Source organism: Meriones unguiculatus, chromosome 11, assembly GCF_030254825.1.
Source record: "Meriones unguiculatus strain TT.TT164.6M chromosome 11, Bangor_MerUng_6.1, whole genome shotgun sequence".
Lineage (NCBI taxonomy): Eukaryota > Metazoa > Chordata > Mammalia > Rodentia > Muridae > Meriones > Meriones unguiculatus.
The window spans coordinates 20,588,591-20,608,117 of NC_083359.1; the positions used below are offsets into that span (position 1 = coordinate 20,588,591).

The 19,527-nt window shown below is 43.2% G+C and overlaps 1 protein-coding gene across 6 annotated transcripts in view; it reads right to left on the reverse strand.

The window, feature by feature from the left end:
• Positions 1 to 6,873: 6,873 nt before the first annotated feature.
• The window catches only part of Mapk9 (mitogen-activated protein kinase 9), a 43,369-nt gene continuing 30,715 nt past the window's right edge, over positions 6,874 to 19,527 (reverse strand). For 2 of the 6 annotated variants that reach the window (XM_021651730.2, XM_060363786.1), the window contains exons 7-12: positions 18,756 to 18,827; positions 14,557 to 14,739; positions 13,088 to 13,212; positions 12,029 to 12,092; positions 10,955 to 11,023; positions 6,874 to 9,988 (exon numbers count right to left, since the gene is read on the reverse strand). In XM_021651730.2, the coding sequence (XP_021507405.1) occupies positions 9,846 to 9,988; positions 10,955 to 11,023; positions 12,029 to 12,092; positions 13,088 to 13,212; positions 14,557 to 14,739; positions 18,756 to 18,827 (656 nt within the window). In that variant the 3' untranslated portion in view covers positions 6,874 to 9,845. Of the gene's footprint in view, positions 9,994 to 10,954; positions 11,024 to 12,028; positions 12,093 to 13,087; positions 13,213 to 14,556; positions 14,740 to 18,755; positions 18,828 to 19,191; positions 19,264 to 19,527 lie in introns of all 6 variants that reach the window. The other 4 variants (XM_021651731.2, XM_060363787.1, XM_021651732.2 and 1 more) reach the window with 3 other exon arrangements.

The window sequence follows — 19,527 nt, forward strand, 5'->3', positions numbered from 1 at the left end:
GTGTAGAGGGTGTGATGGTGCACACTGTAATCCTAGCACTTGAGAGTTGAGGCAGGAGGGTCATGAGTTCCAGGCCAGCCTGGGCTACATAATACTGTCTCAAAAAAACAAAACAACAAGAAAAAAAATACCTCAAAGCCACTTTCAGGATCAGGTGTGACACTCCTGTTATAGTTTTCCTACCCTATCTCCCCCCTGCACTCATCCCCAGCCAAGGCCAAGGACTGGTGCAGTTTTTGACCGTAGCCGCTAGTGCTAGATTATTTGGTTGTTAGATCAGGAGTGGCTGGTGGGTGGGACTTATTGCTTGGCTCTGTCTCTAGCCAAAGATCCAGAACAGATGAGATGCTCAGAGGACAGGTGATGAAAATGAATGGCATGCAGTGGAGTGTGGAGGCGCAGGGGACTTTGGGAAACATCCCAGCACAGCTGAGGAGTCATGGGTGGTTATAGACTTACTCGCAGAGGGCCCGCTTTGACTCGGGTAGAGGCAGACATTCCCTGGGGAGTAGTATTCCCAGCTTCTGCCTGTCTCTGGACTTGGAGTTTTGGCTGCCCAAAGGGGCTTCCTTCTATCTTTTGCTATTTCTTGTGTCTCACGGTTTATACACACACATGTATACGCCCGTGTGTACAAGTGGGTGGCTGTGAAGAGGCTGTGACAATGGTCTCATCACCAAGTTTGTCCTCTTCTAGGAAGGCTCATGAGACTTCAGCATCATGGTAGATAGGGAGGAGGCGGAGTGTCCTTGCTTTCCCCTGACCCCATGTGTGTGGATTGACAGTTGCTTCTGCTTTGTTCCTAACAAGCTCTGACATCCCCAAGAGGGAATTCTTTTCTGTGCAAGTTTTTCTGATACTTAGAACAAAACAAAACAAAAACAAAAAAACCTAAGCTGGTTGCAGTGACTCACACCTATCATCCCAGCACTCTGGGAGTCAGAGGCAAGCGGATCTCTGTTCGAGGCCAGCCTGGTCTACAAAATGAGTCCAGGACAGTCAAGGCTACACAGAGAAACCCTGTCTCAAAAAACAAAACAAAGACGCCTATGTATCTGAATAGCTAAGTCATCCTTGTACTCTGGAACAAGGCATATGGCACCAAGTTCAGTTCACAGCCATGAGAAGGCCATAGAATTTTCTCAAGTTCATCCACTGTTGAAATCCGGATGAAAATAGACTCAAGCCTGATTAGGGAAGTTTCCATTTTTTGAATTCAGTCTCAGATCAGTTTAACTTGGAGAATGCTGGGGTTGGGAGCAGTTGGTTCTTGAGTATATCTCACTCTTTTTGATGGTCACTGGTCCAGCTGTGTCTTCTGGAAACCATCCAAACATCTAAGAGCAGAGGCGGGTGTCTGCCATCAAGACTTGAGCTCTGCAAGCCCTTGCTTTGGGAATGCTGATCTCCATGACTGCGTTTTACAGATGAAGGTAACAGTATGGTTCTCATGGAAGTGCTGAAAGGAAACAGTTAGCACACTTGATGTGCCCTGCTGTTGTGTTTCTTAGGCCAAGTTGGTAATTTTTCATTTATAAGGAAATGCCTTTGTTTAGATGATCACAATTGCCAGAAGAGTCTGAATATTCTTTCTCTCCAGCTGCTTTCCTTCACATCCTTGCCTTCTAGATTTATCTATTTTTTTTTTAAGATTTATTTTATTATTTATACAGAATTCTGCCCACAGGTGAGCCAGCAAGCCAGAGAGGGCACCAGATCTCACTGTAGATGGTTGGAAGCCACCATGTGGTTACTGGGAGTTGAACTCAGGACCTCTGGAAGAGCAGCCAGTGCTCTTAACCTCTGAGCCATCTCTCCAGCTTTATCTGTCTCATTCGCGTCACAGATACTTTTTTTCCTCAACGTCATTCCACCTTTTTAGTTTTGGAGACAGAACTCACCAGTTAGGCTGGGCTGGCTGGCAGCAAGCCACAGGGACAGATGTACCTTCACCTCCTCAGCCCTGGGATGAGAGGCTCCAACCACACAACCATACCTGACCTTTTTTTTTTCTTCAAAGTGCGTTCAGAGTATTGAACTTGGGTCCTTGTTCTTTACAAAACCAACACTTTACTGACTGAGCCACTTTCTGCACAGCCTACCTTGTCCGGTTTTGTAGTTCCTAGATCCCAGCTCCCATCTTCTTTATTATTCCTTTTTACTTGAGTTCATGTGTGTAAATCTCTTGAGTTGAATGCTGGACACATTCCTTGAAACCTGTGGTAAATGTCTATCAGTCCATGCTGGGTTCTATGAAATTTGGCGTGCAGTCTATGCATTTGGGGGGAGGATTTCATATTTTTCTTTATAATTTCCTTTCATTTTCATCTAAAGTGTGGTATCTTTTCAAACTTATTTTCAAATCTGTTAACATTATCATACTGAAAAATCTTCTGATGCCAACTTCAGAATTTATTGACACTTCCTCTGTGGTCTGGTAGCTGATTCTCCTTTAATTTCCACTGCATGACCAAAAAGAGTTTGCCTGATGGGGATACTATTCCCTGTGAGCCTGGTTAAATCCTGGCACTCTGAACTTCAAGACTTTTATTCAACTTTGACCTGTTTGGCCTGTCTATCCTAAGAGCAGTGTATTAATATTTGAAATAGAACTAGTTGATCTGCTTCTCCTATGATATAGGCAATCATTCATACACCCATGGTTGCCATTATACAGAACACATATATAGATGGATGTTTTTTGTTTGTTTTTTGAGACAGGGTTTCTCTGTGTAGCTTTGGCTCTCCTGGACTCACTTTGTAGACTAGGCTGGCCTCGAACTCACAGAGATCTGCCTGCCTCTGCCTCCCTGAGTGCTGGGATTACAGGTGTGCACCACCGAGCCAGCTCAGGTAGATGGTTTTGTGATCTAGTATTTTGCTAATTTGTATTTATTTGCTCAGGACCCTTACACCTGCTGATCAACTGGCTTGAGCCATTTGCATTTACTTTAGTTCCTAGTGACAGTACCATTTATTTGTGGTCACATTTCTTTTCTTTTTGTGGTATTTACTCTTCCTTCCTTCCTTCCTTCCTTCCTTCTTTCCTTCCTTCCTTCCTTCCTTCCTTCCTTCCTTCCTTCCTTCCTTCCTTTCTTTTTTTTTCCTTTCCTGGCTGAATTTCCTTCTTCTAGCCCATGTAACAAATTTTAATTTTCTATTAATTTTCATCAGTTTTTTTATTTTTATTCGTATGAATATTTTACCCAAATGTATGTCTGTGCACCATGTGTTTGTCCAGAGATCAGAAAAGGGTGTCAGATCCCTTGGGAATTACATCGGGCAGCTGTGAGCTGCCATGTGGATGCTGGGAACCAAACTCCGGTCCTCTGGAAGAAGAGCAAGTACTCTTGAATTGCTGAACCATCTCTCAGCCATTTAAAATGCCAGATCTCCATGTCTGTGACCCTCAACTGCAAGCAGGTCTTTAGCATGCTCTCACATCTCTGGGTGCTCTGTTTCATCTCCACTGCCACCACTGAAGCTTGAATCCTTCCGTAGCTTTATCCCTGAAGTCCTGTGGCCAAGACACATATTCAGAGTTTCCTCCACAGTCCCTTGGATTCCTCATAAAGTTATCTGGGTTCTTCAGAGATGTCTCTATGGCTAATGTGGACTTGTTTAGCTAAATGAATGCTGGTCACTGTGAATACCTCATGTATATCAGCAGACATAAGCATGTCTCTGCTTGTAGCTCTGTCTATAAAAATTATATATATATTAATTATATAAAAAAATCATATGTTGTATATATGTATCTTCTGTATATATGAATTAACAGTTTAAAAATCTGGTTGATTACAAAAAACAATAGGGGGAACCAATAACTATATATCAGTATAAATATATGTTTATATGTGTGCATGCACTTGTGCAGAGGGAGGATAATGCACGTGTGGAAAAATTAATGTGTAGAGACCTAGAAAGGGTGTACAGGAATTCATTGTTCTATTCTTTCTGCTTTTCTATCAGGCTGAAGTCACTTTAAAATGAAAACTTGAAGACTTAATGGGATCAATCAACACGGCTTAGGAATTAGCTTTAGAGGCCCACAATTGTGGCAGTTTAAGTCTCAGAAGGAATAATGAGATATTCAGACAGAAAAGACAGCAAAGCAAACCGTCCAGGGAGACTATGCAGGTGGCCTTTAAGCTGTGCCCGTTTGAACACTGGGTACTAAACAGAGAAAGACGCGGGGGCCGCCATGCGGTTGCCGCTTACCTCGGGACCACCAAGCAGGCCTGGCTGATGCATGGGAGTGCTTCTTGACAGCACGTGTCGGTGAACGTCTGTCTCCTGGATGGATGGATTGAGGAAGCCACTCTTCCCGGAGCCCCCGTGAGATTCTTGCTCATAGCAAGATGATCAACTAAGGCTGACAGCATGGAAAGTGTGACAGATGGGGCATCTGCCAAGGTAAGCCCACACAGACAAGCTTCTCATCACATGGAGGAAGATGGAACTGTGAAGGAAATCAGACTGTCATCACTCTAACCACGTGATCCCTTTGGTGTCCATGACAGGGGGCCATAGAGATATGCAATGTCTTTTGGTGTGATTTAATATAAAGGTCACACTGTCACTTAAATGTATGGTTACAAAGATCAAGAGAACCTGCCTGAGTTTCAGGTATACCTCCCAGATTCCAGGAAATATGAGAGGCGAAAAAGGTCAGTGCAACCTTATGTAAGATGCTACACACGGCTAGAGGGTGTGCATCCTACAAGACAGCCTGTTTTAGACTGTTTTCTGCTGCTATAACAAAATACCCGAGACTAGGTGATTTATAAAGAAATGTCCTTGGTTCATGGCCCTGGAAGTTAAGGAGCACTGCATTGTGCAGGGCCTTGCTCAGCTTCTGGTGAGGGCCTATTGCTATAAGCTATTATGATAAAGTGCAGAAAGGGGAAAATATGCACATGCAGGTGCATGGTCACCAGAAACACAGAGGAGACCATGACCTGCTTTGTGACAACCAACCCTTGAGGCAACTAATCCAGTCTGATATTTAACTCACTCTCATGAGTCCCAACCCAGACCTAAGCGAATATACCCAGTTTCTAAAGAAAGATATTAAGCCCTCATAGGGCCTCCTGGGTTCCAAACACCTCCCACTAGGCTCCAGCTGCTGAAGGTCCTCTCAGTTCTGGTTATACCGGGGAGTGACATGTCATCACATGAACCTCTGGGACCAACAGTGTCTGCGATGGTGGGTCTTGAGAATCAACTTCATGGGATCTGGACGTATCTAGGATACACAACTCTGGGCATTCCTAGAGAAGTTTAACTGAGGGACTATCCACCCTGAAATTGGAGGGTACCATCCCATTGGCTGGGTGTGTCTGTGGTCCTCAGACTAAACAGGAAGATGAGAAGGCCCATCCCCCCTCTGCTTCCTGATTGTGGATACGACATGAAGAGCTGCCTCTAGCTCCAGCAGCCTGCCTTGCCTATGATGGTGGACTGTTCCCTCAAACTCTGAGCCAATACAAGCCTTCCTTTTGTTAAGGGTATCTGTCATAGCAAGTGAGGAAAGTGACTAATGCAATATCCAGGTCACATCAAACTGGCACCACGCATTACCTTCACTGGGAATGAGAAAATACTAAAGAACCTAACAGCTAGAAACTGCACATCATCACAGACACTGATGGGAATGTGGTTAAAAGGACAGATTATGCTCACAGTGACAAACTTTTGAAGGCAAGCCCAGCTGGTGCTGGCTCAGAGCCGTGTCACAGGCTCTCATGTTTCTGCTAGGAGAAGCTCTCCCTGGATTCTCATGTCTTTATAAACAAAAGAGCGTGAGGAACGAGGCTGGTGAACATATACGTTGGTCCTTGCTCACTTCTTTATGCCTGGCAACGTGTGCTACCTCCTTCTACATCCCTTTTCACTGCTCCATGGTGGGGATGTCGGCGAAACGACCTTGCATTTTCCTTCCAACTCCGGGACACCAAGACAGAGGACTAAGGTAGGAAATGGTCTTTCATGATGATTCCTGGGCTTTTAAGCCATGGGGAGCATGAAATTGCACAGTTTGAGGCATAGGATGGGACCAGCTCCCAGCTGTGACAGTGGCCCTTTCACACCATGCTGATATTTACCTGCAAGAGGATGTGGTGCACCGCCTTGCCACTCCATTATGTGATGCTGCCTCTCACTGATGATTCAAAATGACAACAAAAATATATCAAACCTGAGTGTCAAACGTAACCTTATGCTTTAATCCTCAGGAGCAGACAGAGAATCCCCAGGAGAGTGTGGAGGAGCCAATTATACACTACTTTTAAATATGAGTATCACTTCTACAAAACAAACAAAAAACAAAATAAAACCCCTTCAAACTGTTATCCCATCTACACAGACCATTTCAGTTAGCAAAATGATTCTAGAGCTGCCCACGTTGGAAAGCCGAGATGGCAGGTCAGGAGAAGAGTTTCCCAGTCTAGACCTTAACACCAAGGCTGGTGCTGGCTATCCGCAAGGGTTCTAGTTCTCCTAAAAGAGAAAGGGAAGCGAGGCCTCGGGAGGCCTGCTATTCTGTGGCTTGAAGTTTCAAATGTCCTCAGTGCTTGGAAACAGGAGTGAGATGAGAATGGCTCATCCCGGGAACAAAGCACACAGGCACTACCAATGGTTTTAAGACACGTGAAGAGAGACAGCTTGGCAGGTTCTCCTGGTTACATCTTGCGAGAATATGTCACCAACATTTTGAGCTTATCACGCAATTTTTGAAGTCAAAACTTACTGCCATTGTTTTGGAAACAGATGTAGGGATCCAAAGAAGCTTTGCAGGGAGAGAACTAACAATACTCTTACTTTGGATTTGAAAACACTTTCAGATGTCTGAAATCATGACACTTCAACATCTATTCGTGTTAAGTTTGTAATCAAAATGGTGATGTGGAAAGATACAGTCAGTCAATTGTCACTTTAAAACACACAGGAATTGGACATGCTGTACATTTCTCTTTTAAAATGTAGTTTGTATTATTTTCCACCAATCAAAACACACACAATATATTTTATTATAAAACATAAGCAATGTTACTTTTGAGATAGACAATCTGAAAGGTTGCGCCTGTACATATTACCAGCATGAGAACCAGAGGAGTCACATCAGAACTAAGCAGACAAACTCATATACCGTTACCATGACTCACGCACCACTCAGCCCAGATGAAACCAGTGTTGCGTTCTTGCTTTAGATGCAGGCCCAGCGGTCAGCAAGGCCCTTTGGAGGGCTTTCTCCTTCCAACACCAGGGCTCTGGTCTTTGTATTCTAAAGATAAGAGCCCAGCCTGGTTCTGACTGCAGGCCCAGTGCTTGAGGCACTATGCAGCCTATATTCTGAGGCTGCTCTCCTACCCTGGCTGGACACGTCTGTCCTCCAGACCTGCGCTTGAAATGGAAACCCAGACCTGGAAGGGGTAGTCATTCTACTTTTGGCTGAAAACTAAGCCAACAACAACAACAAAAACTAACAGTGCAAATTCCAGATAATCATCAATTACCTGGTTTATAAAAATACATGTCCAAAATAGTGTCTTCCAGGGTGTGTACAATATAAATTACAAAAATAAAATAGAAAAGATGAAAAAGTTGAGCACATTTTTCAGTTCTTCATCCAACATCGGCATTTGCCTACAGAGGTCAGTTCGAAACCATTTGCGTTGTCCCAGGACCCTGGCAAATCTAGGCTCAGGAGGGAGGACCCTGAAACTGGGGTGAGGTATTTCTGTGGAGCTCTGTGGCTGTCACAGGTGCACTTGCCTGATGGACGAGGGTCTTGGCAGAAGACCCTGTCCACACCAGCACAGGCTCCATCCACAACAGGCTCGCTGGATATGCAGATAAGGGGCGAGAGAAGCCACTCTTTAGGGCAGCAGGGCTCCACTCACTGGTGTCTCCTGTCAGTGGGACTGGGGTAAGCCTCCATCATAGCACACTCCCCCTACAGTGCAGGGCAAACAATGCAGCTTAAAAGCTCCCTTTCTGTACTTCCCTCTTAAGGGTAGTGTCAGTGAAGTCATTTAAACGAATAGGCATCAGAGGGAAGACCACTGTACGATGCTGACAAGATGCACAGTGGGAATGTTCAGGCCTGTGACTTCAGGCTTCCAGGGCCCGCTAACCTGGAACCATAAACAAGCATCTCTGCCTCCACCTGCACTAGCATTCCCACTGTGTACCTGAAAGTGTCATACATGATATAAAGCTAATCCTTATTTCAAGATTAATCTTGTTCATTAAAGGTTCCAGTGATCAGACCAACCATCAGGATATGACTGGTGCAGACAGAATCATGTATCCGATGGTACTTTTCATAAAAAGTTCTTACCAAATATCCTCCTAGAACACACTCCATAGCTCCCAAAGTAACTGAACACAAGATATGAATTGTTAACAAAATAAGCTCAAGGGAGAAAATACTCTGAGCGCAAGTAGCCAAGGTAAGACCATCCCAACTCCATTTCTGCAACAACACAGGGAACTCAGCATCTTACTAAATCTTGAGTAATTTACAGATCAGGGTCTGAAAGCATCAATTTCAGGTGAGCAGTTTTAAATCAGAAAATATTCAAGAACGAATCGCTACTCTCTAGAATATTTCTTCTGTATTCTTCTGAAGAATGTTTCCAGAACATTCGTGAATTTCCCTTAGGAAAAGGAAATGCCTCCACTAAATGGAAAATGACAGCAGCAAACAGACATAGTGAGCCCGGCCTCCTACGAGATCATGTGCTCTGGTTGGACGTGGCTTCTGCCAGTGAGAAAGATAAGATAGGAGGTAATGCTGCGGAAGGAAAGGCATGAACCCAATCACCTTTCACCTTGAACAAAGAGAAGGGAGCAAGGGATGGGCAAGTTCAGGGAAGGAAGCGCCATTCTGGGGAGGCCACTCTGTCAGCTCTACGCCAACATCAGGCAGTGGGCTCAGGAGTCCCTGCCCCAGCATTCTATCGAGTTGGCGTGCTTTGTGATAAAGAAAGTGAATTCTAAGGGAGTTTCTAAATCCAGGTTTTTGGAGGACCAAGAAAAAGGAGATGTGTGGGCAGGACTCAAGGTGATGTATGTCTTAAGCAGCACAGAATACAACTGGAAACTCTTGTCATGCAGAAAGCTGTATGTAAAGTATCCCACACTGGGCAGTTTAAAGGACACAGAGTGTCTATATAAAGAACTTGGTTTTAGCAGCGGTAGTTCTCAGCCCAAAACATCACAAATTTAAGAAAAGCTGTATTTTTATTTATTAAATAAATTTAATTATATTCCTTCTGAAATACAAAAGATAGAATAAATCATACCATAAAAGTGGGTAAGATATGATAATATGAGGGTGGCCAATTAATACGCATAAATCTTTTTTTTTTTTTTTTTTTGTGGACAGACACCAAATTACTAATGAGGATTAACGGATTATTCTAGAAGCAGAACTACCTGGAAGATTATTTGGCATTTAAATACTGATTTCCAAAGTGCTACATGGGAAGTTCAAGCAAGCATTTGTGGTCACATGCATACGAGTCCCCACGGTTACACATGAGCTGTCACCACGGACACCACACAACTTGGAGAAGAAACTCAGCTATTCTAATTGCTCACCTGAAATGACCTTGAACAAAGTTTCTAACAGTGTGGTTTGCCCTTTCTCCTCAGACATAGTCTGCCTCATTTTAGAGTCTAAGCAGGCAATCCTACTGGAACTGAGCAGGGGCAAGGCATCGCATTTCTTACATGCAGAACATGGAGTTTTTCGATTTGGTTCCATCAACTCCCATGTGCTTCGGGGCCATGAGAGTGAGAGCTCCTTCACAGACAAGGGTGCCGTCTCCGACGTATCATCGGCAGCCTTCAAGGGGTCCTGTTGAGGCATCGAGACTGCTGTCTGTGTCTGAGGCCAGGGTGTGCTCAGTGGACATGGATGAGATGTCGTTGATGGATGACGACTGAGAAGGAGTGGCCTTGCTACTTACTGCTGCATCTGTGCTAAGAAAACCAAACAGAATAAAATCTGAGGCACGGCATCCCGCACGCCAGGCACAGGGCTTCAGGCTACTTCTCCACTCTGTGCTTTGCAGTTTCTTGATCCTAACGATCAACAGAACCAAGAAACTGGTCAACTATACTTTGAACTTGCGGGATTTTGCCTTGATCCCTTCTTTGGTTCAGTTTCCAAACAATCTTGGGCTTTCTCTACATACTGTCTTTTTCTTTTCTGAGGGCAATGTATATGTGGTCATGTATGATCATGTTGATTACTTAAAAGATATACCCGCTGACTTCAAACAGACCTTAAAAAGAAATTGATACATTTATCCTACAATTGCAAGAGGGCTTAGGCCTTAGTAGGATTCAAGTGTCACAGGGCATTTCATTTTCAACAGACACACCTCGTCTATAGAAAAAAAGCATCAGGATTCAAATAAATATTTTGTGATAAAAGTGTTTTCTGAAATACATTCCCAAAAAGGAAAACGTTTAGCACCTGCTGTAAGTTTTATTTTTGTTTAATGAGTCTAGAAACCGTTATTTTAATTTCAAAGGTAAATCAGCAAGCTCCTACTTTCTACTATCCATGTGTTAGTGTGGCCCGAGCAAAAATAAAACATGCAGGATCTTAGGTCTGCACTGACGTCCTTAATTTTCTAAACTGGATGACACCAGAGCAAAGAAGGCCACACATTTTGAAAAGTCTTCAAATCCAATCTCTTCGTGTCTAAACAGAGCTGACAGCAGCTGTTACAAGGTCACAGCAGGAATGTTTCAAATGCAGTTTAGGGCACCTCAGAAACCATGAGTGCAAAGTCACTGCCACCAGCATCAGGACAAGCCAGAAGGTACCTATGTCACACCAGGGTGGCCCAAGTGGCATTAACACATCACTACCATTGAATAGACAAAGAAAATGTTAGATGACAAAATAGACAAAATTGAAGCAATCACCAACCTGAAGGCTGGTCCTTTACTCCATTCTTGCTTCTTTCTTCCCAGTCCATCACTTCTTTGTAAATTAGTTCTTCAAAAAGAAACAGAAGTCAAGATGTGTTGCCATTTGCCCTGCACTGAGCTCTGCCTCCAGAGCTCCTCCCTGGAGCCATCCCAGGTACCCGGATGTCTCAACTTCCTCTGGCTACCACATAAGTTATTAGGGGCTCACATTAGCATACTGTAAGCACTGCCATGATGAGTGTGTGCATGTGTGGGCCACCAGCATGCCAGTCAGAGAAATCTACGATCAATGTTGACCTGTGCTGACTGTGGCTCTTAGTTACCAATGACCCTGCTTCTGAATGAAAACCTCAAGTTTTGTCTCCCTGTTAACCAGCTTAGTTCACTGTGGCTCATCTTAAAGTGCTAGTAATGTTTTCTTGTCTATTTTTGGAAACTTCCTCCAAACTAGATATGAAAACATACAAACTACATAGCTCAATATACATAGACAATCATATGCCCCATATCTGGGGTCTCCATACCTGCTTAGACAGGAATATTTGCAGGGATTATGTGGCCTGTACCCTGGGGTTGCTCCATAAACTCCCAGGCTACCAAGAAGTGTGACATGCTGACATCAAGCCACACATCAGCAAATGAGGAGGAAACACGGAAACTCCGTGTGTCTCAACCGAAGCAAACTATGGTGTCACATATATTCCACTCTAAAACTGCTATTTATTTACAGTATTCCTCGGTTGAGAAGTGGGAAGAGAGGACAATGGGGCTTCTAGGTCTCAAGGTCCTGTCCAAGAGGCTAGTATCAAAAAGCAGTAAAAAGCATGTTCTGTAGGACTATAGAAGCACTTTCTTTCTTTCTTCTCTTTTCTTTTTTTTTGGCTTTTTGAGACAGGGTTTCTCTGTGTAGTCTTGGCTGTCCTAGACTTCTTTGTAGACCAGGCTGGCCTTGAACTCACAGCAATCCTCCTGCCTCTGCCTCTCTGAGTGCTGGGATTAAAGGTGTGCACCACTATACCTGATGAGAACTGTGGGCATGTTACAAGTAAGAATCAAAACATGCTGTCCTTACCTTTCCACTCTTCAATTGCATGCTCTCTTTCTTCCAACTGGGCATCATAAATTTGAGGTGGTGGCTGAAAATTAAATGACATGTCAGTAGATAGGTTAAAACCAATGGGGAATGGTAGGAAAATAACACTACTTAGAATGTTTTCAAGTCTACTTATAACATAGATTTAGTTTAATTAACATATTCTAAAAATTTTTGTTGTAAGCATGATATATTTTATCAGTTTAAAAAATCAAAACAATTATAGAAGGTTAACTAAAGCAATCAATAATAGTATATCAGTAATAAACCTCAATAATCTCATAACCTCAAAATGTTCTGCAGACATTGGTCAAATTAAATTACAAAATTAATAAGCATAGGCAGCTCTGAGTTTCCCAGGGAAAAGGCTGTGTGGGAGCTGAGAGAGGCATGGCACTTTCTTAGAACACACTTGCAGCTGACAATTAATTCTTTATGACAGGACACCCATGTCCAAGCCACAAGCTCATGAATGGAACATTCTACAACTTGGCTGCTCATACATACAATTCTTCTGCTATAACATAATGGCAAAATGGCAGTTAAATCTATACCCAGGACACAGCAGTGTGCTCCACTGGCATGAAGCAAACGTCCCACCGTTTTACTATTTTACTCATACCTAAATATCATTCACACAAGGAGTGCCATGAAAACACTTTTAAAAGGATGAGACACCTAGATGTGGTAGGGAAATGTGAGCTAATGTGTCACTTGGGAAGGCCTCTCTGATTCGAGGGTCTGAATAAGATGTAAGCAAAGCCCATGACACAGGGCCAGGCATGAAGCAGATGCTTTATCGATTATTTTTACATGTCAGCTTTATAGACATAGGGCCACTTGTATCCCACAGCGCACTCATGTACACTCCTGAGTTCTCTGCAGCTACGGCCCCAGCAGCAAGTGTCCCCAAGAGTGCTGACTTAGGCCCTAAAATCAACAACCTGCTACCTTCATGTAGCCATTCTAGTCTAACAGACAGAAGATCCGACCACAGCGGGCCCTTCACACAGACATCTTCTCCAAAGAGACACTTACCGCTTCTGCTTCAGCGGGGTCATACCAAACAGTGATATACGGGTGACGCAAGGCTTCGTCCACAGAGATCCGCTTGTCTGGATCAATCACTAACATTTTCGATAACAGATCTCTAGCTTGACTTGCTAGGGTATAAACAAATGATATACTTATATTGCTACTGTGGAGAAGAGGAAACCACACGATAGACAACCAAGTGTCAGAGTGTAGAGCGTAAAGAGACACGCTGACTTCAGGGAGTGTTTAAGGTGTCCAAGATCAACACAGCTCACAACCGTTAGAAGTCCAATGGCCACTATTACGTACCAGGCTTCTAGCATGTGAGGTGGGGCACCAGCCTCAGACCGGTGTCCAGATGACATGACGCTATGAAGCCACAGTAGAATAGGTGGGAAGCACCCCTCTTAGGATGCTTGCCAGGAGTGTAGACATGGGAGTGCCAGGAGTGTTTTTCTGCTTGTGTCACATTAGAACAATTTAAAAGCCTTTAGAGTAACCCACGGTCCCAGAGTACAGCCTCACAGGTGCCACTGCTTTGCCTAGCTGTATACCATGCTTTTGTTTTTAATCTAGCAGTTAGTAGCCAGGAAAAACAAACAAGCCACAAGCTCAATAACTAACTTAAGAAGGCTCAGTGATGTCTCAGCAATGAAAAGTTCACAACATATACATGCAGCCAAGGAAGGCTGGGACTTCTGTGACCAAGGTGCTTCTCATTCTGAGGTAGAGGATAGCAAAGCTATTGTTTTTCCTCAGGCAATCACATTCTAGGAAGGTCACAGAGGGGAGCGAGAGTCTTTCCCACTGGGCCACACTCAATGGTTTCTATCTAGAATTTTTACTGAAGTGTTCTTTATGTTGAAAAATGTTTTGAATTCGGATTCGTGACGGTTTGAATCGGTGTGTGTGTGTGCATGAGCACGTGGTACATGCATGAGTGTTTGAGTGTGTGCAAACCACGTACTCTGAGTCTAGGGGGAAGCTGGGTGTTCTCCTCTCTTGCTCTCTCTTATTCCTCTCGGACAGGGTCTTTCCCTGAACTGGAGGCTCTTGGTTCTGCTAGACTGGCTGGTCAGTAAGCTTCCAGGATCCACCTCTCTCAACTCCAGAGTGTGGGTTCCAGGCACAGCCAGCCATGCCTGTGGTTTTTGTGTGATGCCAGGGACACAACTCAAAGTCCTCATCCTTGCAAAGCAGGTGTGAAAATGCCCCTGAGGCATTTCCCCACCCCATAACCTAAGGGTTCCCAGACTGATATGGACATTTTCATTTTGGCCAAAGGTTTCAGTTACACTGTTTCGGCAAGGTCAAGACTCTTGACCTTAAGCTTTCTTTCCCCCGAGGTATGTTTGAATGTCAGACTGTTAAAAGACTCTATTTTGTGCTTTCCATAGCTGCATCTTCTAATATACATGTGTTTTAAAGTTCAAACATTAGAGAAACAATGGTAGAATAAAAAGATGTCTTACTTTTAATTTTGTCTCGCTCAGATTCTGATGGAAATATCCAATCTGGAAAGAGCTCTTCAAATTTGATTCCAGGGTACTTTGGTCTGTTTTCCACATAATTCCTCACAGTTGGCTGAAGTTTCTTCATGAACTCTGCGGACGGTGTTCCTAGCTGTTCAATAACTTTATTCCATTGATCAATATCTAAGGATTCTCTTGAGGAAAATACAACTGAAATGCTTCATAGTCATTATACATATAGTACTAGCATGCAAAGGAAAATTATATTTGTATCTATGGACAAATAAGTAACTAGGCTAGTCCACAGGATCATCAAAACCATTTTGGGATAATATTTAAATACTTTTAGGTTTCTAACTTACATAATGAAAACTCTTATACTCTGATCATGGCTCATTAAATCAACATAATCTATATGTATTCCTATTATAATTCAAAATAAAATTGTGACAGAAATGATTCAACCTATGAGATAAATGATTAAATATGAAATAAATAAATAGCACATAAGCAAACTGAAATAAATGTTCATACTAATGCTATCTTAGACTCACAGGTCTGTAAAGGGGAAAAGAGCTCGAGAGCCCCATCTGTCCTCTCAGAGCTGGGCAGCAGAGCCTGTGAGACAGGCTGACCAAGGGGAGCATGGAGAGGGAGGGTCAGAGGCCCAGGCTCTGGCCTATCCCACAGACCATACTCTCTACTGAAACTGCCTTAGACAATGATGCTTTCAGAGGCCATTCTGTTTCTCTTGGCACCAGCCATCCCTTCAGTGTCTAGTAATGTGTTTTTTCCCTTTCAAAGTGTATGACCTGGGTTTCAGAATCACCATGGGCTGCCCACTCAAGGTGCTGGAGTCAGTCCTCCTCAGGAGTCCTCCTTATTTGCACACTGCAGATGACACCAGCTTTGCCTATCTCTCAGGGTGCTTGTTAGGCTTAGGATGACTGGGACAATGGCTGTGGAAAGGGACACTGAAGCTGTAAACAGGTACACAAGACAATGCAAGCTATGAGATGACATAAGCAGGAGATTGGAAAGTGACAGGCTTTCTCAGAACATGCACTTATACCATTGAGAAAGCAATACCTAGGGCCAGTCATACAAACTCAGTTCTTCAGAATGTTAATTTGGAAGACCTGTTTATGAAATGGGTAGAGAAGCAAATCCTCTTTCTTCTCTTCTCCTTGCATGCACTTTGGCAAATCAGAATTAGGCATACATTTTATTTAACTGCTTTTGCAAAATAGGAAACCTGGCTCATATTTATCCCTCTCTCCTTATACTTTTAACACCTCTTCCTCATGCTCGTTCCTCACTGGGAAGACTAATCATAAGAATGACGTGATGTCCCCACCCCATATCTCCATGTCACTTACCACTGGGAACCATCTGGGCTCCTGGCTAAAAGCCAATCCCACCTACCTTACCCTCTCATCCTCCGAAGGATGAGTACCTCTTATTCTTATTTCTTGCTGCTCCATACCCAATGTGATTGCTCCCGGAACCTTCTGTTACCATTCAAACATGATGCTCACTTCCACATTAACAGCAACCACTTTCCTTGACAGCCCCATCCCTGCTTACTGATAGCTGTATCTCTAATTCTTATCCCCTGGTCCTCTCCTGAACATACTCTCCTCAGGCCTCCCTCCTCAGTCATCTTGACAACTGTTTCCATTAAGGTTGCCGGGGCAACCACTGACCCCACTGGTCAGTTCTGAGTCCTTTATTCCTTTTCCTTAGTCCCTGATCCTTTGTTCATCTCTTCATGCTTAGTACCAGCTCCAGGTTTCAGTGCTATCAACAGACCAATGGTTTTCACGTTTTCTTTATTCCAAATCTTTCCCTTGAATTAAACACTTGATAGATTAGCTATTTCAAATCCACAAAGTCATTTGAAGGTGAGACCCTCAAAGCAAATGCAGACTCCAGGCCCAATCCTGCTGTCATCAATCCACCTCTACCATCTCTTTCTGGGTGACTCACAGCTTCTGCCATGTCTCCTGCTTCTACTGTCCTAGGAAATCTACCTTCAAGTCACTTTGCCAATGAGCCTTTTACACCCTCACTGGGATGAGGCGCCTAGAAATGGGCAGGTTCTCTCTCTCTCTCTCTCTCTCTCTCTCTCTCTCTCTCTCTCTCCACACACACATATATATCTGGATTAGTGCTACAGGGTCATTTTGATAGATGACAGGGAAGTGGCATAGGGTGCAGGGGCTTACCTGGGAGAGCGTGGTGGGCCTTCTGGGTGGGCAGAACACAGGCCTTTCATTTAAAAAGAGAGGGAGGGAACATAGCCCAGAGAGACCTGACTCTCTAGGATGCACAGCTGCCATCAAAGGCATCCGAGCTTGGGCTTAGCCTGGCTTAGCCTGGCTCAAGTGTTTTCTTTCCCACAAGCCACTGTGAGGACAGCAGTTACTTTTCTACCGAGATCACATGCAAACCTCTTAAGAACCTTAACCTTTCTATAAATTGCCCAATTTTCAATCTATTCTTTGAAAATGTAGGCAAAAATTTTTTTTAGAAAATGATGTTAATTTTCACATGACTTTAAAGCACTTTAGGTGACCTTTTATATAAAACATCAACTATTGCTATTGTAACATGTTAATACATACAGTATTCAAAATTATAATGTAAAATTATTAAAGTATATCAAAAGTACATATATTTTTTCATTTATTTTTACTTTTTAGAAAAAGTAATTCTTTTTTTTTTTAATTTTTATTTTATGTGCATTAGTGTGAAGGTGTCAGATCCCTTGGAATTGGCATTACAGAGCTGCCATGTGGGTGCTGAGAATTGAACCTGGGTCCTTTGCAAGAGCAGACAGCGCTCTTTACCACTGAGCCATCTCTCCAGCCCCAGAAAAAGCAATTCTTAATAAGTAAAAAATTGTAGAACACAAATAAGAATCGGTACAAAAATAATCTTAGCTGACTTTATAGTCCATTACCTCAACTACTCGCCACAAGTGCATGTGGTGTTCCAAGACACTGGCCTCAACTTTCCCTTCAGTTGATTTTACTTGGAAAATAAAGACTTCCTTATTTATAACTTAGAACAAGTAAATCCAAGGTAAAGGTATGGAAAAAAGCCAGAGAAATTATTAAAACAAAATAAAATGCCTTATTTAATTGCCTATTTTGCAACTTATGAGGAAAATGTGAAGGGATGAGTGGAATGAAATATATCCATTTTAAGCTCATGTCGTGAGGAATTCCTATTTTTAAAAAGTTGTCTTCATGAGGTTATAAACACTAAAGCACTTTTTGTGATATACACACATTACCAACTCTGACTAAAGCCTGGTTTCCCTGGAACCATAGGTCTGCTACCAGACAGAGGTCACCATAAGCTTTCATAATGACAACAGCAGCAACAACAACAAAAACATCAAAGACCAATGAAAGCATGAGGGGTTAGAACACAAATGGAAAGCATGAAGCAGTGTGTTAGTGTAAAGACTGCGAAAGACGGAAGAGCGCACAGGGGGCAAAGCTAGTACCGCTGTGCTGTCTGCTCCCTTTCAAAGCCTCCGTGCTGATGGGACTTGCCTACCACAGTATGAGTCATGTTCTATGTTTAAATTTACCTTCCCCCGTGTGTCACAGATACCCTTTTCCTGGAGTCTTTAGAAATGTCTATAAAATGTCAACAAAATAACAAATGAGAAAGTGTAGTATGTTGCTCCTGACACAATTTTCATCCAGCTGTTTCACTTAAGTCTAAACAGTCTGCTGCAGCTCATGCCAGTAACTCACAGAATCATGCATGAATTAAATCACACATGCATGTTAGCCTATTAAATTCAGATTGCACCTAGTTAATTAATGGAATGAACTAATTTATAAAAATAGAATTTCCACTTAAATACCAGGGTATATTTACCAAAGATATAATTTTACACATCCAGTTATTTCTGATAAAAGAGCTAATATAACTGGTTTAGCTTAACTCTAAGTCTCTATTGTCACAGGTATTTGAACAAAAAAAGAAAGAAAGAAAGAAAGAAAGAAACAAAAAAGTGAACCGCTTGGTCTGTGACACTAATTTAACAAGTGTGATGAAGGCCCCCTGAGAACACAGTCTGCATCCCAATAGTTCCTTCAAGCATTCAGTAAGTAGGCGCAACCATGTGCCCTTGGCGTGGAGATCATGGCCAGCGTCAAGGTCCTGGGGAAGGATACGGTCAGTGCCTTGGAATATCACACAACCTTTCACCAGCTCTCCCATGATGCAACCCACTGACCAGATATCAACTGAAAATAAAATGAAATGATAAAATTATGAAGTGTCATGAATAAAACAAAAGTGAGGAAAAGGAATTCTAACAGTGTACTGGACACAGACATGGAAAAACTCAGTGGCTAAGGGTGGCCATTTTACACAGTATGAATGGCTGCTGACCTCCACTTCAGCCTTCAGTTTGCAGCAATCTGTGGTTTTAGGGCCAAAGAGTCCAATACTTTACAGCTTAAAAAAAAAAAAAAAGGCAACAAACAAAAAAACCAAACACAGAAAGTGCTAATGAACATGAAATTCTCAGGCCCACACACCCCCACCCTCACCCCCCCGCCCCCAGCCTCCATGGCCGAGTGCTGGGTCTCTCCCTGTGAAGGATACAGTCTCTTCCTGGGAACAGGACTTTATGGAGGACCATTTCTGCCATGATGCACCCGACAGACCAGATGTCCACTACCAAATATCAGGTGATTAAAACACAGCCAGAGAGCCTTGCATCTCTGTTTCTAAACCACCTCCCAAACACCGGCAGCCCCACCTAACACTCTTTGGGTGGAGCTTCTGCAAATTCCTGACGCCACATCTGAATGACCACCTTTTAAATTACCACGTCAGAAATGGCGCAGCCAATAAGCAAGGCCTGGACTCTGGGCAAGGCCCTGCTTAAGCGTGACCCTGTGGTATCTGTCTCCTTGTGTGGGGTCGAACATGGGGCCT